The 22,644-nt window shown below is 49.3% G+C and overlaps 5 protein-coding genes across 6 annotated transcripts; 2 read left to right on the top strand and 3 right to left on the bottom strand.

Moving 5' to 3' along the window:
• Positions 1-892: 892 nt before the first annotated feature.
• Positions 893-1,515, bottom strand: LOC123050292 (uncharacterized). Its single transcript, XM_044473111.1, has 2 exons — positions 1,298-1,515; positions 893-1,214 (listed from the first exon to the last, which is right to left on the bottom strand). Exons 1-2 carry the CDS (start codon positions 1,469-1,471, stop codon positions 1,104-1,106), a joined length of 285 nt encoding a protein of 94 aa, XP_044329046.1. The 5' UTR covers positions 1,472-1,515; the 3' UTR covers positions 893-1,103.
• Positions 1,516-2,377: 862 nt separating this feature from the next.
• On the bottom strand, positions 2,378-4,518 carry LOC123054851 (triacylglycerol lipase OBL1; the record flags this gene model as incomplete). The annotated part of the gene is given in 4 exon segments (XM_044478717.1): positions 2,378-2,639; positions 3,064-3,686; positions 3,763-3,990; positions 4,097-4,518. Coding segments are annotated over 4 exon segments (1,389 nt in total). The 5' UTR covers positions 4,377-4,518.
• A 6,456-nt stretch (positions 4,519-10,974) lies between these two features.
• Positions 10,975-17,195, top strand: LOC123054852 (farnesyl pyrophosphate synthase). Of its 2 annotated transcripts, XM_044478719.1 has the most exons (12): positions 10,983-11,568; positions 14,917-14,941; positions 15,051-15,166; positions 15,245-15,331; positions 15,405-15,521; positions 15,635-15,723; positions 15,901-15,952; positions 16,151-16,246; positions 16,326-16,370; positions 16,449-16,538; positions 16,661-16,732; positions 16,907-17,195. In XM_044478719.1, exons 1-12 carry the CDS (start codon positions 11,254-11,256, stop codon positions 17,033-17,035), a joined length of 1,233 nt encoding a protein of 410 aa, XP_044334654.1. In that variant the 5' UTR covers positions 10,983-11,253; the 3' UTR covers positions 17,036-17,195. The 2 variants fall into 2 exon arrangements, with proteins under 2 accessions (XP_044334653.1, XP_044334654.1); XM_044478718.1 differs by having other exon boundaries at positions 10,975-11,568; positions 16,326-16,538.
• LOC123054853 (ethylene-responsive transcription factor ERF105) lies at positions 11,575-13,788 on the top strand. Its single transcript, XM_044478720.1, has one exon. It carries the CDS (start codon positions 12,180-12,182, stop codon positions 12,771-12,773), a length of 594 nt encoding a protein of 197 aa, XP_044334655.1. The 5' UTR covers positions 11,575-12,179; the 3' UTR covers positions 12,774-13,788.
• A 1,879-nt stretch (positions 17,196-19,074) lies between the features above and the next one.
• On the bottom strand, positions 19,075-20,832 carry LOC123050293 (putative cyclin-dependent kinase F-2). Its single transcript, XM_044473112.1, has one exon. It carries the CDS (start codon positions 20,712-20,714, stop codon positions 19,572-19,574), a length of 1,143 nt encoding a protein of 380 aa, XP_044329047.1. The 5' UTR covers positions 20,715-20,832; the 3' UTR covers positions 19,075-19,571.
• Positions 20,833-22,644: the final 1,812 nt, after the last annotated feature.

Here is a 22,644-nt window from a genome sequence, read left to right on the forward strand (position 1 = left end):
CCAAGCTGGACGATAGAACTGCACTCTCTGTCTTGCATTCACCCACACGGTCACAAGATATACAAGTGGAGTTACAACAAATAGCCCGATGGAAGTGGCACGCAGGCCCGGGCGTGATCCATGATCCTATTCTCTAGGAATACAAGTACATGTACATACACAGGTATACAACGTGTTAACATGCATCTCCACCCTCCAAGGCCGTGGGCATGTTGGCGGAGAGCAAGAGGATCCGACCAGGTACGGCTTCTGCCTTAGCTGCGGCCAAGAGGCACAACGGCCCATCCCTTGCGTGACAACGGGAGTTCGGTGGCAAAGCACAACTCCTACCGGAGAACATCGGTGTAGGTGTTGGCTCCGCTCAGCGCCCATAGGGCTCATAGACCGAGGAGGAGGGAGTTGGAGGACCAGGGCAGCGATGGAGAGGAGAGGCCGACGAGGGCTTCCCGATGCATGCGTTGGCGGCCGAACGCATCAGAGCAAGTACAATAGGGTGACATGGGCGGGCTATAAGAGATGCCATGTCAGATTTATGTCTAGGTGGAGAAGAAAGGAGATGAGAGAGAAAAGAAGCGGGCTACAAGCTTACGGCCGGCTTTAGCACGAGCTACAACACCCTTTGTGAGAGGAAAGAGTGGGTCATGTATTAATTGTACAGTATTCTAATATGTGTAACTATTGTATGAGTGGGCTATTAAATTGGCTATAAATGACATGACCACTTCATATAGCCGATTGTTGGCTATACTATTAACCATGCTCTCATCCATTCTTCTCAATCAATTACCCAATTCGTTTTACAGAAAACTGGCAATCTCTGACCGCATGAACTCATGCTCGACAATGCATCATACACGTTCAGAATCAGCATGCGCAGCGCAGAGAAGTACTAGGAGTATAATCAAATGCATAAGCACTGAATGCAAGTGCAGGGCCAAAAGAGCTAGCAGCAGTGAACAATGCCCATTTCCTCTGGCCACGGGTCGAACATAGACTGGATTAGCTGCTAAGCATCAAGCCGCTCACAAAACGAGGGGAAGTGAAGAACATCGACACAGAGGCCACGCATATCCTCTTTACTTCTCAGGCTGATGGTGTATCCGTCAATCATTTCGCTTCTTGGCTTGGCGGCCGGACCTCCGCCGCGCCCGGCGCTGCCGCCCGCCGCCCTCCTCGTACTCCGAGTACTTGTCGTCCAGGTCCTCCAGTGATTTCTGCACCATCGACGCGAATTCACAATTAACGGAGAGAAGTTGTGCGTACGAATGCACGGAGGAATAAGGGGGACAAGGCAAACCTCCCGGATCTCCATGAAGCTGACGGCGTAGAAGGTCGCTGCCGCGGCGCCGACGATGCCGAGGATCGGGATGACGAATTGCCCGGCGTCCATGTTCGGTTCCGACCTACGACACCGAGAGGCTGAACTGAAGTGAAGGGCTTTGCTGGTTTCTGTTCTCCTCAAGCCAACCATCGCACCAGCCTCTATCTATCCAAATACAGAACACCGAAGACAGCTTTTGTTCATTCTTACAGTCACACCCCTGTTAAAAGGAGATATTCACCAAAGCTCTATTAAGTTTTTTTTTTAGAATCTCCAAAGTTCTATTAAATGTGAGTCGATTACTATGGATAGGATATACCTTTTTTTTTGATACATTTGGATAGGATATACCTGCCATAGTCGGGCCGGTCCGAGCCTAATAAAGCCCGTAGCAAAAAACCTAGGCCTGGCTCGGTCATCGGACCTAGAGTTCAGACCCAGGCCCAGCCCATCAGAGAAAAAGCATGTTGGGCCTCGGGCCAGGCCTCTTCCTTAAAACGCAAATATGCCAAGCCCGGCCCGGCCTTTAGGCTCAAAACTTAGTCCCAGGCCTGGCCCGCGGGCAAGACCGGGCCAGGCCGGGTCAGGCCGGCCGGGCCGGGTTTCCCATGGCCATGTATAGATCGGAGTGAGTACTATTATTTGTGCATCAGTTTCTTTTTTTTGCTTTTGCGGGTAAGTTTGTGCATCAGTTTCTGTAACGCTCACACAAATTATTCAGAACCGCTGCACACATCTTCGAGCTTCCAGCTGCGAAGTTGCTTTCTAGAACAAACAATGTCTATGGTACGGCACACAAGAAGATGCCAAATAATCTGCACATACTTCATTGAACTTCTTATTCACTTCACAGGCATAACAAGTGTTCATACAGCTCAACACACGCACTGGTACTCACACGCACATTAGCAAGATCACAGAACTAGTAGTAGTACGTAAGGTGCAGTTGATGCCACTGCTGGAGGATACAGAACTGAACATCTCTGCACGCTACGGGCATGGACACATACGGGTGCATCATCCATCATCATAGTAGTCAAGGCCATGGCACGCGCATCCGTCACTCGTCCTTGGGAATGCGCGCGGCGAGCGCGACGCCGTTGACGTAGTCGTGCGCCCTGTGGAACGGCAGGCCGGGCAGCGCCACCGCCAGCACGCGCATCAGCAGCAGCTCCCACCCTTCCCGGAAGTAGCCGCCCCTCCGGTATCCCAGGTACGCGCTCCGCGCCAGCTCCCGCGCCGCGTTCACCCGGCTCGCCACGAACCCCGCCGCCGACGACGAAGGGCTCGCCGTCTCGCCCGGTATCTCCGTGAACACCTGCACGAGCAACGCAAAATGTGCATCGTTTTTTTTTTTTTTTGATTCAGAGGAAAATGCATTTCATTTTTCCAGGTCGAAGAGGACGGTTTTGGTGGCCACGAACAGTTCGGTGGCTCTCGCCGAACTCCCGTATCTCCTGTTGTCTCGGCCACATTTCGTTTATCTCGTCACTTTACGGGTGTACGTAAATGCAAATTTTTGTGACCTTACATCGTCAATGATTGGCGAAGTATCTAGTAAGACTTGGCAGGTTTTGGCATGAGAAAAGAACGAAAGATCACTTTCACTGGATGCTCATTCTGGATTGTTCAAGCAATGGTGGCGACGTGGTGTACGCGCGCCAATTGTTCCACTAAAAATGGGCAGAAATTCGAAAATGTTCAAAAACAGATCAGGTTCATAGTAGAAGCTCAATGATCACCTTGAGGTTGTAGGAAACGTCGAAGTGGAGGCAGAGCCCGAAGTGCAGGAAATGGGCGGGGGATCCGACGCCGGGCAGCCGCGGCAGCGGGTCGCCGGCGTAGGTGAACCGGAAGTGCCGCTTCTTGGGCCTGTCCAGGTTCCGCTCCGCGAACATGGCGAGCATGGCGTCGCCCACCTGCGGCTGCCCGAACGTGTACACCCCGGCCAGCCGGTCCATCACCGCCTTCTCCCGGTGGTACGCCATGACCGTCGCGAACAGCACGGCCAGCGCGCCGCCGCTCCCGTGCCCGGTCACCAGCAGCCTCGCCTTCGGGCTCGCCTCCAGGAGCCCCTTGACGGCGTCGCGGATGGTGTAGTACGCGTACACCTTCTGGGGCTTGCCCTTGATGTGCTCCACCCACTTGGGCCACCCCATGTTGCGCTGCGCGCCCAGCGCGTGCGTGTAGGCGGCGTGCGCGCGCCCGAGCCGCGGCACCTTGTACCACGACGGGTCCAGGTCGGCGCGCCACCGCGCCGCGTCGAACGCCGGCGTCCCCCGGAACGCCACCACTACCAGCTCCGCGTCCGGCCCCGCCTTGTCGCAGAACACGAACGCCTGCGCCGTGTACGCGCCCTCGAACTCTGGAGCAGTCGACACGCATCAGTTCAGATACACACACGCAGGTGTGTCCGTTGTGCACACAGAAGAGTTGATTACCGTTCCAGCAGTTGTAGAACTTGACGAACTCCATCTGCCAGCGGCGGGTGACCACGTCGCGAATGAAAGCCTCGTTCTCGTACGCCACCTTGGATGCCATGACGCACAGCGCGGCGTGGTGCCGGCTGTCCGCCGGCGCGATGCTCCTGTCAAGATCGACTCGCCGGTCGATGAGCCCCGTCAGCGACCGGTATGACGCCGACGATCTGTCCGGATACTCCATCTTCCCTGCAACCAACCAATCAACCACGGTAGAGTTCATTTCAGTTTGCATTGCAGCCAAGACGGGCGCCAAACGCAAACAGTACGCGCGTGCACGCGCTCATGAGCTGACCGTGGAGGACGTTGTCGACGAAGTTGAGCGCGAGCTCGACGGCGGCGCCGATGGCGGCCACGGGGCCGGCGAGCGAGAGGAGGAGGATCTGCAGGAGGAGGTTGAGGAAGAGGGCGAGCCGGCGGGGGAAGCTGCGGATCTCGGTGCTGGTGAAGCAGTCGACGGCCTTGTTCCGGCCGACCTTGGGCGAGAAGAGGAGGTGCAGGAGGTCGAACGGGCTGGCCCTGTCCGGGCGCAGCACCATGTAGTCATTGCTGAAGCAGTAGTCGAGCTTGCTCATGCTGCCCGGGCACCAATCGACTGTGCTGCAGGGTCGTGTATGTTATGGTTCTTTGGGCACTACAGGGAAAAGATCAATTGCGAAGATGTTTTTTTTTCTAAGCCGAGTTTCCCCACCGTTTTTTCACTGGCTTTTGCTGCGTCTCAAGATTTCTCTTGTATGTTTGCTGAGGATATCTGACTATTTGTGGTTAACTTTGGATTGAAATTTTCTGGCTTGTGGCAAGATACTGTGACTTATATATTCTGGCTGTGGCTGCCTAAAGCCTATCTGTTACATACCTGTCATAACTCATAAGAGGCGGCATGGAAATTATATGGAACGATACGGGGAATATCGAATTTTAGATTCTTAAAATTTTCATGTGGTTTTCAGAGCAGATGGGTCCCTGTCATTCATGAATTGCGTATTTTGGATTCATCTTTCATTTGTCCGAAATAGCGAAATCCTGAATTGATAGTGCACACTAGAGACTTCCGTGATTGAGAGAAATATAGGGCGCGTTTGGTGGTTTGTATCAACTCCAACGGAATGGATGTAACTTTTTCCGATTTTAGGCTATTTGGGTGTGTGTAAATACTATTCGGCATATATGACCCAATGCTTTGATCCTTTTTCAGAGCCAGACCCGGGCGATACAACTCTAGGGCACTTTTGGCTCTAGTGGTAATGGGGGAGTGTGTTTGCATGTGCGTTGTTCCACTCATCCCCGAATCCACTTCACATGATCCCTTCTAATTTACATAATGATGCTTCGATTCGAAATAAGCTCTATACAAAAAAGATGCACATCGATATTGTGGTTCCATTCAAACAATCGGTTCCTAATTTTATGAATTGTAAATCTTCAATTCATGCAAATTTTTGGAGGTTCTTCGGATGAATGTTGGCAAAATCTTAGGACCCGGTCAATCGTTTGAAATTTCCTTTGACCATTAGCTTCATCTCGTCGTTTCACATGAGTTTCGTGTTGTACGTTTTCGGTTTCACCGGTGTAGACGAGTATATCTATGTCTCCCTGTTGACTGTACAAACGTGTCACACCGGTGTTAGTCGCCTGAAAAAGATTCCCGCCCAGGCAATTTCGTGACCATTGGATGAGCATCTGAGGGCTTCCACACCTTCTTCTACGTTAAGCAGGCCCGTTGAATGAGCATCCGAGGGCTGCCACACCTTCTTCTATCTCAAGCCGGCCCTTCCCTTCTTCCGTTAGCACCCGTTTTCACGTGAGGTAAGTTCACCACATAGCCAAACAACAACATGTTGCATCTGGGGAGAAAATGCTTGTACTAAATAACCATGTGTGTGGTTTTCTCAGCCAGGCCGAGGAGGATGCAAGCTACCAAACTATATGCATAACATGATTTTTACCCCTTACTAACGTAGGCAGGCCCAACTCGGACATACTCCCAAAAAACGCAAACACCGTGCAAGCTACCAAACAGGCCAGTAGAGATCAATCAATAGTGACAAGTAAACGGAAAAATGAGTCGGTGTTTTAGCGCGTGGGGGTGATGGTGGTGGGGAGGTGTGTAATTTTCCTTAGCTGATCAAACAATCACAACTTACTGACATGATTGACTTAATTAAATTTGATGATTGAATGATGCTACACCCATAGGAGTTGTTGGGTTAAGAGAAAAGGTGATGTAGCACAGAAGCAAAAGTATTTTCTCTCAGTTAAGAACCAAGGTTTAATCTAACCAGTAGGAGCCTACAAGATAACAAGATAAGCAACACCTGTACACAAACAAAATAAATACTTGCACCCAAATTGGCAAGGGGATTGTCAAGCCCTTCCTCTTGCTAGTTACAAGGTTACAAACAAATAAATGGATAGATAATGGTATAGTGAAACGGCAAAATATTAACGGCAAATAAAGAGGAAACTTTGTAGAAGAAAGTATTGATGAAAAATAGACCCTCACTAGTGGCATCTCTGTCGAAAGAAGGCATGGTATGGTAGAAAAATTACTATTGAGAAATTGACAGAAAAGAAGCATTTATAATTATGATCATTCATGGGATAATCTTGCATAGGCATTACGTTCGCGATAAGTAGATCGTTATCGAACTGCATCTTCTACTATTACTCCACCCCGAAACTGCTATCCAACATGCATCTCCAAGTATTAAGTTTACTAGGAACGGAGCAACGCAATAAGCAAGATGACATAATGTAGACAGAAAGAAATCTAGCGATAAGATAAATCCCCATCATTTTATCCTTAGTATCAACGATACAAATACGTGTCTTGTACCCACTCTCACCGGGATATAGAACACCATAAGATTGAACCCACTAGTATGCACCACTCCCTCTGAAGAACTACCCATCAATCTTGGCTAGAGAAGACGAATAGAGTAGAAAGCATACATGGCTACTCAATTATCTAGCAAAGAAACTTCAAAAGATTCAATAATATTCAATGAACAATCTGATCATAAATCTGCAATTCATCGGATCCCAACAAACACACCACAAGAATTACATCGGATTGATCTTGATCCTACGAAGAAGATGATGAACATGGTATTGAAGATCCAAAAGAGAGAGAGGACCATCTAGCTACTACTATGGGCCCGTAGGTCCTAAAGGAACTACTCCATCTAGCTACTACTATGGACCGCCAGCAAGGTTGATCAAGAGGCCTTTTCCAATGGCTTCCCTCTCCGACGGAGCTCCGGAACGGGGCTCTAGATGGGATCTCTTCGGAACAGGGCTTGCGGCGGCGATAAAATTCTTCTGGAGGTACGATGAATGTTTTTTCTATTTATAGGAATTTATGGTAGTGGAATAGGTCAAGGCGGTTTCCGTGGGCCCCACAAGCCCAGGTAGCGTGGCTATCCCCTGGTAGCGCCACCTGCCCTTGTGGCTGGATGGTGGGTCCTCTCGATGACTCCAGAAGCTTCATGTGTTTCTTGTTGCCCACAAAAAACTGTGTTAAATCGGCAACATATTTTGACCTCCGTAGATATTTATTTTCTTTGAAACCAAAAACAAGTAGAAAACAATGCACCAAATTAATGGGTTAGTTCATAAAAATATATAAAATAATAATAAAAGTATATAAAAAAGATAATATAGCACAACAATAAAAACTTATAGATGCGCTTGAGACGTATCAAAGGACACTAACAAGAGTTCTGGTAGTCGAAATGAGAACTTATTGTAAAAATCTAGCTTTGGTCTGTCAATTCTAATACACATTTTTGGCCATTCTGGTGTGAGAACTGTCCAACTTTGGTCGTCTTCAAAATTGAAATTGGTTTTAACAATTATGCAGAGTTAGCTTTGCACACGTCTCATCCCATTTAGCACAAAGACGGAATTAAAGTTCTTTTTTAAAATAAAAATCAACTGATCTGAAGACACATAAAGAAGTTAGGTATGGTAATCTTTTGTATAGGAAACTAAATATACAGGAATATGTAGGTTATTAAAATGAACATTTGGAAGAAAAAAATGGAAAAAGGGAGAACCCTTGAGATTGTTTTAAGAAAATAAAAAATGGATATTACAAAAAAAATAGAATAGATATTTTTTTTGAAAAATTAGAACCTAAATGATCTCACCACTTAGGGCATCTCCAACACCATCCCCTAAAACACCCACATATGTCTGGACCCGACCTATTCCCAGACTACTTTCCTTCCACTCCACCCCTGCTCCCCTTACTCTGCATCTGCACGCTCCCCGTGCGCAGCCGTCGCTGTACCTCTCCGGCCACCGCAGATGCATTGTCGGACATCCATAGACCCACCCACGCGTCCGCCCCCTTGGACTATGGTACCGTCCACTCCAGATCCGTTTGCAGCCAGGTACCCTCTGCCCCTGCCAACGGCGTTCATGGCAGACACCACGCTCGACATGTGTTTGGTCAAATGTCATCGAGCTTTTTTTTTACCTTCTTATTGTTTTCTAGCATAAGCACGATGGAGGATGAGTTGTTGTGCGATGCGGGGAATGTCGTATCTATGGACTTGGTAGGCATGAGGCAAGGGGGCTCGATTTTTTCTCGAAACGTGCATGCTTCGTTTCATGGGCAAAAGCACTTCGTGTCCTACAACTTGCACGTGATCCATGAACACAATGTGAAGTCGCTAGCCCAACTTCATCATGAAGTTTTGCGGTACGATTGCACAAGTGGAGAGAAGGTGGCCACTGGGTTTGTCAGCCATAGAGATCGTAAGTTTTTCTTCTTGTTGCTCTACATGTTCGTCAATTCATTGGTTCACTCAATGTTGTAACTTGATAATCATCATGTTGTATAGCCTGGATGCGTTGTCGTGTTGTACCACAGAACCGAGAATAGGCCATTTACGTTCATACATTGTTGGACGATGCTCAAGGGGCACAGTGCATGGGATGACATGTGCGGATTCTAACTCGAGTATCGTCGAATTCTGAATCGATGAATTCAAAAAACTTGTTGAACATCCAGTTATGTTGGATGTAATATTTTTATTTGAACAATGGTTGTGCTAGTGATTTTTTAAGTGGTGCAAAAAAAAACAGAGACGAAGGTTTAGAGGACAGGGTTGGATGGCCGGCTCCCGTATGTGTGCCAGTGGATGAGTTCGGACAAGTCTACGGAGAAATAGTGTGTCTAATTTAAGGGTCGGTGTTGGACATGCACTTATACATCAAAGTGACCAAAACACAAACAAGACGCTGAGCTGACCACGGAATGATACTCTTTTTTACGCGAATCTTAAGAGCTTTATTGCATGACTGGAATTCGGTTACACTCAGCTAAAAGGCTGCTTACAAGGAAGGAAGGACAAACATCCATCCAACACTTAGATACCAATAAAGGAGGTAGGATATTTAGCACAAAGATCGGCCACGCCATTGGCATCCCTTGTAGCATATTAAATAGAGAATGAAGCGAAACTTGAAGCTCTTTCCCTGATTTCATCGAAGATAGGAATAACAATTGACCTGGTGTTGTGACGTGAATTCCAGAGGTTCACCACCTCTAAGCAATCGATCTCCATCACCACATGTAGTAACCCCTCAGCTGGGCAAAAATAACGCACTCTCACAATGCTAGAGCTTCGACAATGAAAGGATCGGTGACACCGGGCAAGGGCTTACTCCAAGCACCCAAGGACACGTGTGAGTGTGCTACACCACCTCCGCCTCCCACTTGTGCCTGGGTGTCAATTGCGCTATCTGTGTTAACTTTTACCCACCCAGGATCCGTGACCGCCAGCACTGCCCAACAGAAATATTCCGATGATCTTTTGGCAACTCAAGCAATGCTAGATCATCCCTTGCCCTGTATTGGGTTATATCCTTCTTCAACATGAGTCCAACGATTCCGTAAGGTCCAAATAGCATCATGATCGTAATATTCTTGCACCTATATGTATTGGAGAACATTGCATCAACCACGAGATCCCTTGACCATGTATCTGGATGCAATGGCGGAAGAAGCCCAAGACTTCTTCTGCTACCTACCAAAAGCTTCTAGCATGGGAACAATGAACTAGGACCTGCATTAGATCTTCATCCATCGCTTTGCACAGATCTCATAGTGATGTTATTTGATTATGACGGTATTTCATGGTAGTATAATTTGGAAGAATACCCTAAAGCGCCACCAAAATACCCGAACTCTTTGGATCACCTTGAGTTTCTAGAGAGCAGCCCATAACTGTTTGTCCAACGATTAGGTTCCCGCTACCGTCCCTTTCTCTGTAGCACGCAGCACAAGAGCACGATAGGCTGATTTTATAGTGTATTCGCCCGATTTCTCAAGAGCCTAGGCCAAGAAATCTTGACCATCTCTTGCCCATATTGGCATATTCAGTATTGCCTCAGTATGGTGCATAAAGAATTCGTACATGCACATGCAGTGCGGTACTGGCGTAGAATATATATGTATTAATATCAAAGCAGAAGCTGTTGTACGTAGTACTACGTGCGATACTGACGCGGAATATTCAAATCGAAGCAGAGCTGTGTACGTAGTACTACTAGCATGTACTACGATCCTGGTACATTTATTTAAACATCAGTACAGACACAAGCGCTCATATACACGCGCATACACTCACCCCTATGAACGCACACACACGTACATCCTACCCCTATGAGCACCTCCGAAAGACTGAGCGGGCATATCATCTTGAGATTTACGAAGTCACCGTAGGCGCCTCGTCGTCGACGGGAACATGTCCTCACACTGAATGTGCATCGCCCAAAATTTTGAAATAAATCCAGAAATAAATACGAGCATCAGGCTCCTGATACTTAAACGCTGAACTGTCAACTGTGGAAACTGAATATGGATGTGTGAGTACTAGTACTAGCATTTTAAAAATAAATAAATAAAAATACCAGTACTAGCGCCTGAGCACGATCGGCAAATCGTGAAATCGCACCACGGGTACGTACCGACGCACGGCACGCAGAGGCTGAAGAAAAGAAAACTATGCTCGTTCAGAAGCACCGGTGGATGGATTGGTAACGTATATGTGGCGTGCGTGTTCGAAAGCAACCGAACTCGGATCGGAAGCGACGTAGGGCTGAGACGTACGTTATCGTGGCAACGCAGGCCCGTGGTCGCTCCGTCACTCGCTCAGCTCACGTCGCTGCCTATAGCCGTATCCGGGCGCGCGTGTCGCCCCGCTCGCCCGCGCGGCGTCCGCCACTCGGTACCCGACGCTTCTCGATCGTGCGCCGCGAGACTTTCTCGTCGCTCCCTGCAGCCAACACCACTTCCACCCGCGCGCATTTGATAGCTAGCCTGGCCCGGCCGGCGATCTATCCACCCAGTCACCTCGCGTCACCCGCCTAGCTATCTATCTACGCGCGCACCTAGACCCGAAGAAGCTGTCCAGCTAGTCACTGACTGTTAGTTGGATCATGGGGGCGCTGGCGGCGTCGATCGCGTCTCACGTGCCGTCGGGGATGCTGAGCGCGGGGCTGGCGGCGCTGGCGGCGCTGCCGAACCCCGGCGAGCTGGTGCGCAAGGCGGCGCGGCTGGAGGACGAGCTGAGGGAGCTGCTCCGGCTGAACGGCCGTGGCGCCGGGGCGGGGGCGGAGCAGGGGGCCGGCAACGGGGCGCAGCAGACGCGGGAGCGGTTCCTGCGCGCGTACGAGCGGCTCAAGGATGAGCTCCTCAACGACCGCGCCTTCAACTTCGACTTCACCGAGGAGACCAGGCAGTGGGTCGCCAAGGTACGTACGTGCTACCTGCATGCGCGCGCGCCTCTCCACAGTCCGAATCAATCTCGAGCTACGAATAATCGTTCCATACGGAAGAAGTGTCCCTTGCGCCGGCTGGTCCGACTAACCATGACATGCATGATGCGTTGAAGCCCCGGAGAAGCTTCGCGCTCCAGGCTCAGGCGTCCATTTGGGTGTTTGTATTTTCCGTCGAACACCATTAGCGTTTCGGAGTCGCCGCTTAGAGTTTAGTTCATGAAAATGCGGACGTGACCTGCATGGCGTCCATTTGGGTGTTTGTATTTTCCGTCGAACGCCATTAGAGTTTCGGAGTCGCCGCTTAGAGTTTAGCTCATGAAAATGTGGACGTGACGCGTGCATGGCTGGACGCTAAAGCATCCCCAACAGCCGCCCCAAAAGACGTGCGCGGTACGTTTTCGCGCACTTCAGCGGAGGCGGGAAATTAGAGCGCGCGGGAAACGATTGCGCGTGCGGGGAAAAATGCGGCAGCTCGCGTTAGATTTAGCGCACCGCGTCCGGCGCGTCTATAAAATTGAAGCGCCCTCTGCCGCTCTCTCGTCGCTTCCTCTACCGCTTTCTCACCTCGCCGCCGACACGCCACCATGCCGCCTCGCCGCCGGGGAGCTTCGGGCTACCGCGGCGTCCGCGTGCGTCCGTCCGGCACAAACTCCGCCGAGATTCGGCCGGGCGGCGTGCGCCTCGGCCTCGGAACCTTCGACACCGCCCAGGATGGCGCCCGCGCATACGACGCTGCGGCGTGGCGCCTCCGGCGGTCCCGTTGGGACATGAACTTCACGGACGTGGCGAAGCGGGAGCGGGCACAGGAGTTGGCGCCTCCCCTGCGGCTTATCACCGACGAGGATCATCGCAAGAACCGGAGACGGGAGCGCCGTCTCAGCCTGGCCGAGATGGACAAGGAAGCCATGGATCTGTGGCGCCAACGCTTCCCGCAAGACATCATCAACGATGAACAGTTCATAGCCGAGAGGAGGACGGAGAGGAAGGAGAGGAGGGAGGAGCGAGCCGCCTATCGCGAGGACAAGCGAACGCGGAAGGAGATGCGTCGTCCTGGGACTCCAGCGACGAGCGGTTTCTTGACGCCTACGCTCAGACGTCGGAGGAGGACATCACCGAGGCAGAGTCCGAGTCGAAGAATGATGAGTAGTAGTAGTTTTTCGTTTTTTTATCTATCATAGGAGAAGACTATGAACTATCTATGCACTATTTTGTATCATAGAAGCAGGCCATGTGACGAACTATCTCACATTTGTACTATCGAAACCAAATGTGTATCAAATCATAGTTCACATAATAGGCGTCAAGAAAAAAAAAGAAATATAGCACGCCTGCTGGAGCGGCTCGGACTCGCTTTATTTTGCGGCGGCTGCTGGAGCAAGGGCACCGCCGCGCGCAAAAATTGGCTGACCCGACGCTGTATACTGATTTTTAACGCCTCGCGCGTTGGCGGCGGCCGCTGGAGATGCTTAACTGGAGTTCCGGATAACTGTTAGTACGCTTTAGTTACCAGCACAACCGGGCTCGTGTGGTTGTGAAGTGACGCCTCCCTGTAGTCACAGATGTCCATGTCGCTGCGGAATATCGGGGATAAACTCACAGTCCGTAAGTCACTGGACGGCATTTTTTTTCTGAGAAACATCACTGGACGACGGCAATTTTGTCGCACGTCTGACAGCCACGAATGGCCCAAGATAGCGAGACTGGTTTCGTACTGCAAATGGCCCGCTGGCCGCCTGGCCCAACTTTTCGTCAGGCCAACTCCACCGCGTGACCCTATTTTGTCCGTCCCCGTCCGTTTGGGATAAAAGGGACAAACCGAGCGGTCCAGCGCGCGGGAGCAAACGGATTTTTGTCTGTTTTGTGTCCGCTTTTGACCTATCCTCGGCCCAAGTTTGCGCTGTTTTTGGGATAAAACGGACACCACGCGGACGCGCCGGCCGTCTGCGCGTGTCCTCCCCTGGCCCGCCCGTCGGTGGCACAGGGCGGACCTTTTTCTATCCGCCCCCTCCCTCCCTCCGGCCGCACCCCACTCCACTCTTCTCCACTCTTCCCCACTCTTTCCCTTGCCGCCGCCGCTGCCATTGCAGCCATGCAGCTCGGACGCGCGCTCGCCCAGCCCCTTCCCCTCGGCGCCGCCGAGCTACCCAACCACGGCCACCTGATTTGCGCACCCGCTGGCCGGATTTGGGGCGGATACGGTCGGTCTTGAGCTCGCCCGGCTGTGGGAGGCTGGGCCGCGCCATGGACTGGCCGGGCACCTCGCCGGAAGGCCCTGGCAGGGCCGCAAGACCACATGCAGGCAGTGGCTCCTCCTCTAGCCGCTCGGATCTGCACCGTCGGTGGTCCGCCGGCAGATACACGAATGGCGGCCGGCCGGGCTCGGTGCTTGCCCAAAAGCTCGTCGACGCACCGTTGCCACTCATTAAGTGCGACCACTGCCCAAGGATGGTCGTGCGCCACGTGTCTACAACGCCGGAACATCCCGGATGGGTGTTCATCAAGTGCTTAAACGATGGGGTATGTGCTCTTTTTAGCTTCGGTTTGTGCTCTCGGAGTAGACTAGTTGTGCTAACTTCAAATTTTATTGTGTAGAATGGATGCAAGTTTTGGTATTGGGAAGAAGAGTACATCGATATATTGATAGAGCGAAATTTAGTACATGTTCGTGCACTTTTAGCTAGCATAGAGGCTGTAGATGAGACAAGTGCACTTGTTGCTAAGGCTAGACACGAGACTAGGTGTGAGGAAGCAACATCGACTTCTGGCTTGAAGAAGAAAGTAGGGTGCAACATCGAGCCTCCTCCACAGATCAACAATGAGTGCATCGAGAAGGCCCTAACGCAACTCAAGGGAGCAGCTATGGAAGTTGGGTATCTTTTAAAATGTATTCTTGTGGTTGTTATTTTCTTTGGTATTGCTTTACTAGTCAAAATGTGACGATGTATTGTCATGTAACAAAAATGAATGATAAAAAAAGTTAAGGACTTGCAAAGAAAAATGCACGCGGACAGGATGCGGCCGGGATGCGTTCGCGCGCTGGACGCACGGCCACCGCATCTCAGGACACGTCCGGACACGACCCCAAATCCCTACCCAAACGGATAGAATCCGAACAAAACGGACGTCTGTTTGGTGTCGTGCGGTGGAGTTGGCCTCAGGGTTCCAGTTTCGTGTCTCGCCCGCTCTTTTCTGTGCACTGGAAGCGTCTGTTAGTACCGTTGCGTTGTTCTTTGCTTCCGACCTTTTCCTCACCTTCTGCTGTTGTTTCTAACCGTCGCTCCCGTTGGCACTATAATCGTTTATTGGCGACTGCTCTTTCAGATGCTGGACTACAACGTGCCTGGAGGTGAGCCGCCCTCCTTCTTCTGCAGTTTGCACCATGAGCACCAACAAGACTCAGTTGAACCTATGCAGCTAGCTCTGTCTGACACTCGCGGTTTATATCTGAACTGAAGGGAAGCTGAACCGGGGGCTGTCAGTGATCGACAGCTACATGCTGCTGCGGGAGGGCACCGAGGTGGACGAAGAGGACTTCTACCTCGCCTGCGTCCTCGGCTGGTGCATCGAATGGGTGAGCTAATTTCTGTATTGAGTGCTTCTCTGGGAGAAGACATTACAAGTACATTGACTTGTGTCTCTGAATGTGCAGCTCCAGGCGTCTGCCCTGGTGATGGATGACATCACGGACAACGCCTACACCAGGCGGGACAACCTCTGCTGGTACAAGCTGCCCACCGTGAGTACTCACTTCACCACCCAGTACATCTCGTGGGAGACCAGATAAGTTAATAACACGTGTTGTCTGTCAGGTTGGCCTGTCTGCGATAAACGACGGCGTGCTGCTGAAATGCCACGTCCAGGCCATCATCAAGCGCTACTTCAAGGAGAAGTTCTACTTCATGGAACTCATGGAGCTCTGGAACGAGGTATGCACGATCCAATGCGCGCCATCAAATCAGTTTCCAGAGTTAATATCTGTACGTACATTTCCATGGCAATAACAGAGCTGTTTGCTGGATGGTGTGCATTGTTTGGACAGATTGGGTTGCAGACCGCCATGGGGCAGATGCTGGACCTCATCACCACCCACACCGGCGCCAAGGATCTCGCCAGATACAGGATCCAAGGGTATGCCGTTAGAGTCTTGTAGCTTAACAACAAGTTCTATATAGCTTAAAAAGTACTCCCTCCGTAAACTAATATAATAGCGTTTAGATCACTATTTTAGTGATCTAAACGCTATTACATTAGTTTACAGAGGTAGTACTTACCAGTAATTACATATCGCCACCTTGTTTATGACAGGTACCGCCGCATTGTCAAGTACAAGACATCCTACTATTCCTTCTACCTGCCGGTGAGTCTCTGGCCCTGAAACTGCAGTACACATCTCCTGCCTCTAGTTCAGACTTGATCAGCCTGTACCGACTATTTTGTAGTCATTCAGAATAGTTGCCTCGTAGAACTTCGTTGCAGCATCCACGAGTTCTCTTGCACAGAACACTCTTCTTAACGCAAAAATCGGTCCTAAAATTGGTTACTTTCATGCATATAGGTTGCCTGTGCATTGCTCTTGAATGGCGCGAAACTGAGCGACTACGTCGAGCTCAAAAATGTACTGATTGAGATGGGAGTCTACTTTCAGATACAGGTCCGGTGCCCTCCATAAGTAAACGTTTCTTCTGTAAACTTCATCTAGCATGTATGGCTGAAATGCGCTGCATTTTCAGGACGACTACCTCGATTGCTTCGGCGACCCTCAAGTTATTGGCAAGGTACAAAAGATTCACACCCTCTGTCTTCCTTACTGTTTCTTGCTCGCTTCAGAGTTTCACTGTCTCACTGTGCTGCAGGTTGGAACAGACATAGAAGACTACAAGTGCTCCTGGCTAATTGTCCAGGCTATGGAACTGGCTAATGAGAATGAGATGAAAATACTATATGTACGAAATTAAGTCACTAATTTGAGTTTTCAGAGACCCCCACTTCAGTGAAAATGTTTATTGACCTGCTAGGAGAAAGTACTAAATTGCAAATATTTCCATGAACCATGTTAATTTCTCAGGAAAACTATGGCAAGTCTTGCCCGGAATGTGTTGCAGCAGTGAAAAATGTTTATAAGGAGCTTGATCTCCAGGTATAACTCTTTCCAGCCAGATTTCACATTCTGCCTCGAGACTCTTCTAATATTGTCTTAACCTGATTTTTACTGCTATCCCTTTGTTCTTTTTCTTCTTTTGTTAAAAAAGAAACAGAGAACTGCCAATCTGATGAACTCTGAACTATTTTGTTTATCTCCTCCTGCACCCAGGACATATTCTTGGAGTACGAGTCAAGAGTTTACAAGCACCTAGTTTCAACCATCGACGCCGAGCCAGACCGTGCGATTCGGGAGATTTTGAAGATCTTTCTGAAGAAGATTTATAGGAGAAAGAAGTAGACGACCCTCTCTGCTGTTTTCACAACCGTGATTACTACGGGAGGAACCTTAAATACATTCCACGGTTGGGGGTGTCATGCGCTCCCTTGTACAACGTGTATGATATGAACTGTATGAACTCGAGAAGACACTGCCTTGAAATAAAGACCATATATGTGAAGACGACCTCTCCTCATAGGACCTTGAGTGGCCCGCGTGGATCATGCTGCCATCACTAGCAGGGGCCCGTACTAGCCCATGTACATCGTATTAAGTACTACTACTCCCTCCGTCTAGATGTGTAAGTCATCTTACGAAAACCAAATAATTACAAAACACTTAGCCGCGGTGCATTAACTTCCACCTCGTTTCTTGTTTCTTGACATATCAACCAATAAGAGATGTGGGTGTGCATGTTTTTAATGACTTGAGACTACCAAACACGACATGCAGTGGTTAGTTCATTGCATGCAATACTATTAATTAGCAAATAAACATTAAGTTCTCTCGTTTTCCCCTCCTCCTTGGTCACGGTGCACAACCTAAGATGACTTACTCACCTAGACGAAGGGAGTAGTATTTTTTTCCTGCATGCGTGATTAATACAGTTTTTGGCAACAGCGACCAGTCAGGTAGCAAAGACCAGCGGTTGCCATGTCCAGGGTGTCCACACTCAACCAAGTTGCCGCAGTTAGCTTGTTTGGTCACTAGTGACCCTCCATCGATCTATGATGTCATCCATGAAAACTGGAAGTGGTATTCTTGTATGCTAATATCTTCCACGACTTAGGTCTGAAGATTTCTATTGCATTACAAACTTATTTGAACACATTAATCTTTCCCTAAAAATAGGGGGGAATAGTTGGGCCGGGAGTGTCTCGCCCGTCTGGCATGTTGATGTTGAAATGATGAGACAACTGCACCTGAGCCTAAAAGTGGAATTCAAATACAATCCAAAACTGATGTCATCTCGTTTCTTCTTCCCATTATAATAGACACATTGATGCTTATAGTGACACATGGTATTCAACAAATTTGCGGTGATGGTATCTCATTCATTGTTCAAGATGACACAATATATATTGGCCTAAATTTGAAATTCAGATTTAAAAGAGAATTCAGATTTAAAAGAGAAACCATTATTTTAATAGTGAAAAACAGTTGGGCTGCGGCCTGAAGGAAAAATGAGGAGATGTCACAATGTATATAAAGGCAAATATGATCCCCCTATTCTCCATAACAAATATGATTCCCTTAACTATGAAAGCCATCCATAGTACATAACTCTTTTTCTTGGAACCCAAGAGCCTTTTTGTTGTCTCCTCTTTTCTCAATCAACAGTCTAAATTATGCAAGCTCTCAAAACCTTTTGTTACTTGCAAATATTAGGATATTAACAAAGTGTGTTTATAACTTTATATACAACATGGGTTGGTTGACATCGAAGCTCGCATTTTCCTGGATTTGTTTCAGGCCTTTTGGCGATGTGTGCTCGGTGAGAGGAGACGTTCCCGTTGACTATGAGGACGTCTGTGACGACTTCGTCAATCTCAAGGTGATGTGCCGGCTCAGTCTCTCGGAGGTGCTCATAGGGGAAGGGTGTGTGCATGTGTGTTCATAGGGGTGAGCGTATGTGCGTATGCATGAGCGTCTACGTCTGTATTGTGTTAAAAAAGGAATAATACATATTCATAACTTCATGGCGTTAGTAGGGAAATAATGAGCCCCACTTTTCTGTTTTCTCTCTTCATAATGCTTTAAAACTTATAATTGTTCACAATCTTGAAAATAACATATTTCAAAGTTGCGTAATGACCATTTTTTGAAGTTTTGGTTTTGTTCACTTCCTTACAAACGAAGTTGTAAATTATCAAAATTGCACAATCTTAAGTTTGTGAGCACTGAGCACGTTGCTTACCATTGAAATAAATTTAGAAAAGTGCAAGCATCCATGTCAAATCTAGGACTTGAATTATGGTGGCCCCGTCCACAGGTTTTCTTCTTTTGCATTTGTTTCTTTTGCATTTGCAATCATATTCTTTACAAAGTTAGGGGTTTGGGACTGCCAAAAAGGTACAGAGAAACAACAACAAAACTCACTCTGAAAGCCCACCCTGAAAGACAAAGACAAAAGCGTAATGTGAAATACTACACAGCAAACAACAAAAGCTGGGTTCACTTGTATATGTCCGATCGAAGCAAGACACTGTCAATCTAAGATGCCAGTGTATTTACAAAACAACAACAAAAAATTGAACGCTAGACTGATTTTTAAGAAAAAAACCAGTTGACTGATGGCTAGGAAGAATACACCTGTGAGTCGTCATGGATGCATGTAGATGTCACGAAGACCTCGGTCAACCACGGAGTCATGAATGCAGCCGATGTCACGTTACCATCTCCTCTTACGCAAGATAAAACGAGAGCAATGCTTGGCGCACTTCTGGATTTACACGGTGAATAACCTTGCCCGATGTGGAGCAGGCCGTCTCTAATTCTCTCTCCAAAGCGACGGGCCGACGCCAAACGCTTTGAACGACCACAGCGGCAGCCCGCTTCAGCCGCCGGGCCTCGGGGTCGGGACAGCGGTGACCGGCATTACACCGGTGTCAACGAACCACGGGAGTCGGAGCGCGGCGGCGGCATCCAGCCGCCTGAGGGGATTGCACGTGAGGAGGCCCCGGAGGACCTCGAACCCTTCCTTGGATAGCAGCGCCTTGGGGAACAGCTTGCGCAGCCGGTTCTTGGGCCCAGCAGCGGACCGTTGCCGCGCTCGCCATAGCTGCACCTCCTCTCCGAGGACCGGCGAGTTGAAGGCGGGCCCCGACGCCCTCTCGCCTGGCACGCCGAGCACGTCGAAGATCTTGTGGAGCTGGTCGGCTTTGTCGGCCCCCTTGAACAACGTCTTTCCGGTGAGGAGCTCCGCCATCACGCAGCCGATGGACCAGAGGTCGACGAGCGTGTCGCGGTCCGGCTTCTCGAGCAGCACTTCCGGCGCCATGTAGTGCCTCGTTCCGGCCGTGCCGTCTTCCTGCTCGGTCGTGGAGAGCGCCAGCCCGTAGTCGCCGATCTTGACGATGTTGCCGCCGCCGCCGCCGTGCTGGGCGACAAGGATGTTTTCCGGCTTGATGTCGCGGTGCACGACGCCGTTCCTGTGCATCGTCTCCGCGCCGGCTAGCAGCTGCCGCACGATGCAGCGCACGTCAGCCTCTGGGAACGGCCGGTCACCGCGTTCGATGCGCTCACGGAGGACCTGGTACAGGTTGCGCCCGACGTATTCCATCACGAGGAAGTAGTCCCTGCGTCCCTTGGTGCCGGGTGTGCGCACGACGCCACGCAGAGCAACGAGGGAGGGGTGGCCGCTGCAGGCCGCCATGAAGCAGGCCTCCCGAAGGAGCTCGCCGACCGATTCTTGGGTGGGCAAGCTGCGGAGAGTCTTCACAGCGACGGTCTGGCCGGTGGCGCGGTGGCGCGCCTTGACAACGACGCCGAACGTGCCCCCGCCGAGCGTGCACACCTGCTCGTAGCAGCGAGAGTTGCCCATGCGCCGCTTCCTCGTGGTCCTCCTCCTCCTTCCCTGGGCGACCTCGTCGATCATGGCGGAGATGGCGGCAACTCGCCTGGCGCTCAGAGTTGTACCAGCGGCTAAGGTGTCGATCAATTCGCAGATGGAAGCGACTCGGGAGGCGACCGTCGTCATGCCTCCGGAGGCTGTCTCGTCGTCCGCTATGTGGCAAGTCGAACTTGTTCCAATGGCGTCCGCCGCCTGGACGGCCTGGTGGCGGTTGCGAGCCCGCGGGGAGGGCGTGCACGGTGGTGTCCACTGTCCACGTCGTGCGTGGGAATACTATGGGATGCAGGCATTATATGGAGCATGTTCGTGCCGATTTCTAGCCGGGTTCGGTGTAGAGGTGTTCCTGTTTAGAAAGCCACCATGCAACAGGGCAATAGGCATATATGAGTCGGAGTCGGTATGCTAGGTAGTCTTGGACTCTTGGGTTTCCAGCATGCAAAAGTCTCAGTCACCTTTGAAACCATTGGATCTGAGGCGCTAAGATCCGTGCAAAATTCCAGTTTTCTTATGGTTTTCTTTTGGGTTCCAGTTTTCTTACTTTTGTTTTAGAAATACTCCAGTTTTCTTATATTTTTTTTTGAAAAAAGAGCTCTCTCTCCGATTTCATTTAAGAGAAACCACAATGTTCACAAACTCCACATCCTAACTGCTACAGCATACTGATAAACTGACGGCGCTATGGTAGAGGCAGGGAGCCATCCCTCCCCCCTCCTGCCACAGCTCTTGTCAAGATAGGCTACCCCCTGGTGGAAACAGCAGGTACTACCCAATATATATTGGAAACTAAACATACCACTGGTACATAAATTCTTTCTTACATGACCAAAATAACAGGAAGATAAAAAGGGCCATAAACGAGGTCGAGAAACTTCAGCATGTTTGATCTTTAGGAGCCTTTTAGTCTAGGGACCCAGTTGTCCATCAATGCGCAACTTTGAAGATCTCCGTAGCCACCCGTTCAACCTGCCTTATGCTCTCCATGCACTTTATTCTTCCTTGATTTTTCTGCAACACACACTAGTCATGTAGATTTTTAATGATCAGGTTCACAGGAACACAGGGGTCAACCACCCTATGATTATCAAATACCAATCTATTTCTATGTTTCCACATAGTCCATAACATTGCAGATATACCAACCGTCATAAGACTCTTGTCATATTTTTCAAATTTATTGATCCACCCCCCAAAAATATCATTCACATTGTCAGGAATATCTTGCATACCAAGCAAACATTTCATGACTATCCATAGCATTTTTGCCACAGAGCAATGTACAAAAAGATGATCTATGTCCTCTTCTCTCCCACAAAAGGAACAACTACTATCACCTTGCCACCCTCTTTTCTTCAGGTTGTTTTTAGTAAGAATACTCTTCCTTAGCAGCAGCCATAGGAAGACTTTAACCCTAGGTGGCATTTTCGTTTTCCACATAAATTTATAAGGATATTTGAACCCATTCTGGACCAGATGTCTATAGCAGGACTTGACGGTGTATTTGCCATATCCCATCAAGGTCCATCTGATCTTGTCTTGGTGTTCATTCAAAGTAAAGCTCTCACACGCTTCCTTTATGTGTTCCCATAATTCCAATGATTCCCCCAACATTAGCAAGCCCTTTACTCAAAATAACTGACACTGACTTGTCTTTATCAAAACAAATGGTATAGAGACGAGGATAACTGTCCTTTAAAGTTTTTGGTCCAATCCACTGGTCTTCCTAGAATCTAGTATTCTCACCACTTCCCACATTAAATTTACATAAAGAGAAGAAGAATTCTTTATGTTTCAACAATTCACCCCAAAACTGTGAGTCCCCAACTTTGCCCTTGACACTCGTGCTACATGTTTTTTGAGATATTTACATCTAAGCACCTTTTGCCACATCCCATCAGTATTATAAATTTTCCACCACCATTTACATAACAAAGCTCTATTCATAAGAGCTAGGTTTTGTATGCCTAGCCCCCCCATATCTTTAGGCTTACAAACCTCTGACCATTTAAGTAGGTGATTTTTTTCCTATCATTGTTTTCCTGCTACAACAATCTGGCCC

Source organism: Triticum aestivum, chromosome 2D, assembly GCF_018294505.1.
Source record: "Triticum aestivum cultivar Chinese Spring chromosome 2D, IWGSC CS RefSeq v2.1, whole genome shotgun sequence".
In the NCBI taxonomy this organism is placed as follows: Eukaryota; Viridiplantae; Streptophyta; class Magnoliopsida; order Poales; family Poaceae; genus Triticum; species Triticum aestivum.